Source organism: Crotalus tigris, unplaced genomic scaffold (genome assembly GCF_016545835.1).
Source record: "Crotalus tigris isolate CLP2741 ecotype Arizona unplaced genomic scaffold, ASM1654583v1 scf7180000018106.563195, whole genome shotgun sequence".
In the NCBI taxonomy this organism is placed as follows: domain Eukaryota; kingdom Metazoa; phylum Chordata; class Lepidosauria; order Squamata; family Viperidae; genus Crotalus; species Crotalus tigris.
This window is the reverse complement of record NW_024096827.1, coordinates 275,657-282,326: the sequence shown is the minus strand read 5'-3', so window position 1 is coordinate 282,326 and position 6,670 is coordinate 275,657. Positions and strand designations below refer to the sequence as shown.

Here is a 6,670-nt window from a genome sequence, read left to right as displayed (position 1 = left end):
TTCCACCATAATTTGCAAATAAACTCTTTCCAAATTCAACAATGTGATTGTCTGGATTTGTTTTCTCATTTTGTCTCTCATAGTTGAGGTCTACCTATGATGACAATTACAGGCCTCTCTCATCTTTTTAAGTGGGAGAACTTGCACAATTGGTGGCTGACTAAATACTTTTTTGCCCCACTGTACTAGGAAATTCCTATTTGGCACATATAGATTGAATCCAGTAAGACTATCACAAATCATATTTTTCTACATTGATTATCATCAGGAAAGCATTTAGCAAGGATCAAATTTTAGCAAAGCAGTTTTCATTGCATAGAAAGAACAATGTGAAATATTTTTTCTGACAGAATATTTAAGAGGATTTATTTTAAGAGGTTAGTGTTCATATGAATGTAAAAATGACATCAAAGTATTTTTTCCAGGTAAAGCTCTTTCAGAATTCCATATTCGACATCCCTGTTCATTGTGATATATAAAGCATAGGAATAGCACAGAATTAATCTATATACTTCAGTTCAAATCATTTAATATAACCTGATACCATCTTGTAAGTTAGGATTCCCAATTAGCAGGAATTTGGCAATGCTGCCTGGGAAATCCAGGAATTTGATAATATCAATGTATGTAGAAGACAGCAAATTGATGAATGTAGATTTACTATCATTTCACAAGGATTAAAGATTTTGTATATCCTAATGGACTGCATTAAGAAAAGTTAAAAATGGCATTTATACAGTAGAATGGTTTTAAAGGCAAGTTATGATCTGATGTAAAAGACAGACATATAATACAAAGTAATGCATAAATTACGTGTGTATTCCAGATGCAATAAGGTCATGTATGCAAGTTTCAATGAAAGGCATTCAATAGCATCTTAAAATCAGACAAAACAATTTGACAATATACAGCGTACCCTCATGATCATATCTTTCATACTGTCCTTCAGCACCATACATGGCATACACAAGTTCCACTCTCAAGCTTATTTTTTGTTTTCAGTATAATAGATACTAATGTGATTTTAAAAAAAAAGAATTAAGAATCTGTACAACAGTTTACTGCATTTAGAGAAATCTTGGATTAATGGTTGATTATCTTATTGTATAAAAGGCAGTAATATTCTTCTGTTCCCTCAGTGAGGTAGAACAATGTTTAATGTACAAGTCAGGTGCACATATAGATATTCAAATGTTTTCTTGAACACTATTTCCAAAATCACATTTTTATTCCTTCTTGCTGACTGAGTTGTGACATAGTTTTCTTTATGCGTAAAGCTGTTAGTCTAGCTGCACCATTGGCATACCAGCATTCTCGCATAATCTTGGCCATTACTCGTAATGCCTGCAAATAAACAAAACAGGAAATAGTTTGAGCCATTATTTGATATCATATAGCAAAGAATTTTAAATATATTTATCCACAAAATATGAGTCTATAATATTAAATAGAACTGTCCTGACATTCATACTTCTTTTAATTCAAATTCTAAAATCAAAATATTGATGTTTTTAAAATATTGGTTTGTTTTTAAAAGTATTCTAAAACTTATCTAAAGAAAAGAATTTACCTCACAACTTTGCCATCTATTTGGAGTATTGGGTCGTAATTTCTGTTCACAAACAATTCTCCTCATTTCCTCAACTGAAGGATCAGAAGGGACAAGGTCGTAATATGGTAACTGATAATCTTCATGGATTCCTGAGATATATAAACCAATATACAATTTAAGGTTCATTTCTGACACTGAATGAAGTTAATTTGTTTTTCGATTTGAACCTACCACCAATTGAACATCGACGAGCTATTTCCCAAAACACTAGTCCCATTGCATAAATATCTGCTCTTTTGAAAGATTCAAAATGCTTCATGTTTATTGAATCATCAAGTACCTCAGGAGCCATGTACCTATGAATATAAAGACCAAAATGTATTTATAAAGCAATGCTGCTTGAACATTATTTAATTTTATTTTTAAGGCATCATAAGCATCTGTAAGCACTTCATCAATTCAATTCTACAAAATAACCATCTGAACTATATACTGTGTACTATTAGTGACTACTCCAATGAAGTACAAAAATCTCACTTTTTAAAAACAAAATTAGCATTGGAAAACTAAACCAGTTATTGTTGCAGGCTAAATTAAGCACAGTAATTTACACTAATATATCATTGATTTTGAAGTCCTAACTACTATTAAGTCCACACGACAACTTTTGAAAATTTTGATTTATAAAATCAAAATCTTATATATCTATTCAAGATTGCTTTTAGAGCATTAATCTACTGACTCTATAGTATGTGGCTATTCCCAAATAGGCAAGAAACCACAAGCAAAGCAGCATTTCTGGCTATCTGCTGCCACCTGGCAGGGCTACTTTACATATAATGTTATGTTTTAATTACTTCTATGACTGAATAGAATCTGCTGTTAAGATTTCTAGAAAAATAAAGCATTGAGCAAGATGAATAACTAATAGATTAAATGAGGAAATAATTGATTTTTGCAGTAAAAGGCAGCAGATGAAGGTTTTTTCTGACAAAAAACTCCATACAGAAAACTCGTTTGTCAGAGAAAACTACACTGGAATTTTATTGTTGCTTATACAATTTCATCTGGAAACTAAAGTAATACAGCATATTTCAGATAAAGTATCTGCCATTGGTTAAAACAAGGCTCATACAGATTTAAAAGAAACTTGATTCCTCATTAAAATTTACATGAATTTCTAAGATAAAAAGTTTACATGTTAATAGGTTACCAAGAATGATAGAAAAATGCAAGTCCAAAGATGCATCTTTTTTCTCTATTTTATTTATTGCTCTGTGGAAAAGAGGGTCACCTTTCGATCACTTATGCCTTCATTCTTAAAGAGAAGGCATTACTCAGCAGTTCTAGAACACTTACTGGAGAACAATAAAGAGAGAAAGATGAGGCAAAGTATATTATTTCCTCTCATTTATGAGCATGTGTGTTGATCTTTTTAATTGTATTCAATAAGTTAGGATGATAAGTAGTAATTTTCAAATGAGTTCATACTTATTTGTGTGAATTCCAAATCCATGTTCAATATGAGGCACATTTAATCATACTGGTTTTCATAATGTAGTAGTAAGAGAAAGTTTGTGAAATATATAACCAGAATCTTTTTATCTATTAATTAATAGAACTTAGAAGCTCTGATCACACTATAGGTCACATTACTGCAAGATTCTAATGAGTTCAACAGACTTTTTCCTACTGCTGTAGGAATAACTATCTTTAACATCTACTCATTAGCTTAACTTCAATTTGAATTATTTAAAATATTCCATTAAAAGAGCATCAGTTTACCTCTTTGTTCCCACTCTGTGATTTGGTGCAATATCTATTGTATCTGTAGCTGAATCATGTCTCACTGCCAGACCTAAATCTGCAATGCAACATGTTCCATTTTTCTTCACTAATATGTTTTTTGATTTCAAGTCTCTATGAGCTATAGCTGGTTTACCTGAAATTAAAACACACAGAAGCATTATTAATATCAAGCAAATCAACCTGAACTTTAACTCAAGGCACAAAAGATTAAGCTAATAGAATAATGAGTTGGAAGGGACCCTAGAGGTCGTCTAGTCCAACCCCCTATCCATGGATCCTTACTGCATCCCAGATAAATGATTGTCCAATCTTTCATTTTTTTTAATTTTTTTTTATAAACAAGTTTTATTAGTTTTTTAATTTTTACATCAAAGTGCTCAAGAAACACCGTGGGGATGGGGTAATCAATCATCCAAAGACAAAATTTATGTGTGTGTGTGTGTGTGTGTGTGTGTGTTTTCTCTGAGGTTTTCGTGGGTATTTGTATGTAGGTCTTTGGTTGTTCGGGTTTTCTCCCATGTAAAATTGGAAGTGTCTTGGCGACATTTCGACGAAGTCCCATTCGTCATTTTCAGGCTGGTGTTTTCAGCTTCGTGCTTTGAGCAGCAATGTGTGGTCTTAGCTGTTTCTTCCTTTTAACAGCCAGTGGGGGTATGAACTGATTGGATGGGAGCTTGGCTGTGTTCTGATTGGGTGGAGGTGTGTTCTGAATGGTTAGGGGCTTGGCTGTGCTCTGATTGGCTGGGGGAGTGTTCTGTTTGGTTGTGCTCAGGTTAGTCTGAGTTGCAGAGGGGTTTGAGATTTTGGGCTGCCTTGCTATTTTTTGGCTTCGCGTTCATGGTCGTGCTTCCTCTTCATGGAGGGTGTCAGTTTGCTTCATGTATGGATTGGAGGGGTTTAAACTGTCTAATGATGCAGCTGTGGTCTGGCTTCTGGTTTGTGGTCGTGCCTCGTCATCGGTGTGGCTTTGGGTTTGCTTTTTGCGTGGATGTGTGGTGGTGACCTCCTGTGTGGTTTTTGTGAGTGTGGGTCTGGTATCATTTTTTGTGTTAGGGAGTCGTTTGTCAATAAGGGCGGGTTTCCAAATGGCTGGTAGGCGGGAGGTATCATCTCGCTTGTTCATGCTGTGTGGGCGTTTTTCTATCTCGATGGCTTCTCTGATTATTCTGTTACTAAAATGTTCACTTTTGGCAATGGTTCTGGTATTTTTAAAGTCAATTTCATGTCCTGTGGCTTTAAGGTGTTGGACCAGGGAAGATGTTGGTTCCTCTTTTTTGACTGAGTTCTTATGTTCTTCAATGCGTGCACTTATTCTTCTGTTGGTTTGTCCGATGTATGTGGTGGGACAAGTGGTGCATGGGATTTCGTATACTCCTTGATTTTCTAATTCAATTTTATCTTTGGGGTTTCTAAGGATGGTGGATATTTTTCTGTTTGTGCAGAATGCTGTTTTGATGTTGTGTTTATGGAGGATCTTACTGATTCTGTCTGTGGTGCCTTTTATGTATGGGAGGAGGGCTTTGCCGTTTTCTTGTTCTTTGTCTTGGATTTTAGAGGGGGTTCCTTTTTGGATTAGGTTTGTAATCTTATTTCTATGGAATCCATTGGATGTTAGTACATTGATGAGAGTGTGTAGTTCGGTTTTTAGGTGTTGTTCGTCAGCTAAGCGTTTTGTTCTGGAGATGAGTGTCTTGGCTACAGAGTTGATCTGTGCTGGGTGGTGGTGTGAGAGAGCGTGCAGATAGCGGTTTGTGTGTGTTTTCTTCTGGTAGATGGTGTGTCCTAGGGAGCCATTGGATTTCTTGTAGACTAAGACATCCAGGAAGGGAAGTTGGTTGTTAGCTTCTGTTTCCATGGTGAACTGTATTTTGGGGTGTAGGCTGTTGAGGTGTGTGAGGAAGTTTTCCAGTTTTTCTTTCCCATGTGGCCAGATTATGAAGGTGTCGTCTACGTATCTGAGCCAGAGTTTGGGTTTGTGATCCGATTTTTCTAGAGCTTGGGTTTCAAAGTGTTCCATGTAGAGGTTGGCAATGACAGATGAGAGGGGTGATCCCATGGGTGCTCCTTCTGTTTGTTTGTATTTTTGTCCATTATAGATGAAGTATGTGTTGGATAGGCAGTGGTTGGTCAGATCTAAGATGTGTTTGGGGGGGTTATATTTGTTTTGAATAGCTGTCAAGGCTTCTTTGATAGGCACTTGGGTGAAGAGGGATATGACATCGAAGCTCACTAGTAGGTCGCTGGGCTGTAAGTTTTGTTTCTTTATGATCTCTATAAACTGGAATGAGTTTTTTACGTGTGAGGTGATGGATTCTGCATAGGGCTGTAGTTGTTTGGCGAGAAATTTGGCTAGGTTTTGTAGAGGTGAGCCTATGGAGCTGACTATAGGTCTGAGTGGGGTTCCTTCTTTGTGTATCTTGGGGAGACCATAGAGTTTGGGGCATCTGGATGATTTCTCTCTGGGAATGATTCTTTGCTGGATCTCTTCGCTAATGGGGGAGGCTTTTATTTTGGATCTGGTGGTTTTTTCCAGGTAGGTGGTGGGATCTGTATTTAGGGGTTTGTATGTGGAGTCTTGGAGTAGGTTGGTTAATTTGGTTTGGTAGTCAGATGTGTTCATAACCACCGTGGCGTTGCCCTTGTCTGCTGGTAGGATTATTATGCTGGTGTCTTCTTTCAGGTTATGTAGTGCTGTCTGTTCCTCTTTGGGTAAGTTGCTTTTGGGTGGCTTGCTGGTGCAGAGGATGTTGGTGATTTCGAGTCTGATTCTGTTAGCGTCGTCGGGGTTGATTTTGGTCAGGCTGGTTTCAACTCCACATATAATGGTTTCAGTGGGGATGTGTTTGGGAGCGACTGCAAAGTTGAATCCTTTGGAAAGGACATTGGTTTCGGCTTTGGTGAGGATCCTATCTGAGATGTTATGCACTGTTTGTTTCATGTGTGGCTGTGAGGGAGGAGGGGTTTGTTTTTGGCGTTCTTGTAGTCTTCGGAGTTTGTTGGTGTGTGTATCTGTCTTGAGGGTGGTCTGTGTTTCGGCTCTCCAGACGGCGAGTTGTTTGGATTTGTCCCAAAGTGCGGGGTGGATCTTGTTGCTGAGTTTGAGGTGGAGTATGAGGAGATCTTTGTTAATTCTGTCTAGGAGGAATCTTTTTGTGTGAAGTTCATTTCTGATTAGGGCCAATTCTGTTCTTTTCAGGATCCGTTTGGTGGCTGCAGAGTTGGAGTGGAATTTCAGTTGGAAACATGTGGGGATTAGATTTTGATCTCGGCAGTTGCGTAGGAATGCATAAAATGGAAGCTCTTTGGACT

The 6,670-nt window shown here is 37.1% G+C and overlaps 1 protein-coding gene across 3 annotated transcripts in view; it reads right to left on the bottom strand.

Annotated features, from left to right (window-relative positions):
* Positions 1 to 337: 337 nt before the first annotated feature.
* The window catches only part of TGFBR1 (transforming growth factor beta receptor 1), a 67,992-nt gene continuing 61,659 nt past the window's right edge, over positions 338 to 6,670 (bottom strand). For all 3 annotated transcript variants that reach the window (XM_039348004.1, XM_039348005.1, XM_039348007.1), the window contains 4 exons: positions 3,338 to 3,494; positions 1,784 to 1,908; positions 1,571 to 1,701; positions 338 to 1,344 (listed from right to left, as the gene is read on the bottom strand). In XM_039348004.1, the coding sequence (XP_039203938.1) occupies positions 1,219 to 1,344; positions 1,571 to 1,701; positions 1,784 to 1,908; positions 3,338 to 3,494 (539 nt within the window). In that variant the 3' untranslated portion in view covers positions 338 to 1,218. The remainder of the gene's footprint in view (positions 1,345 to 1,570; positions 1,702 to 1,783; positions 1,909 to 3,337; positions 3,495 to 6,670) is intronic.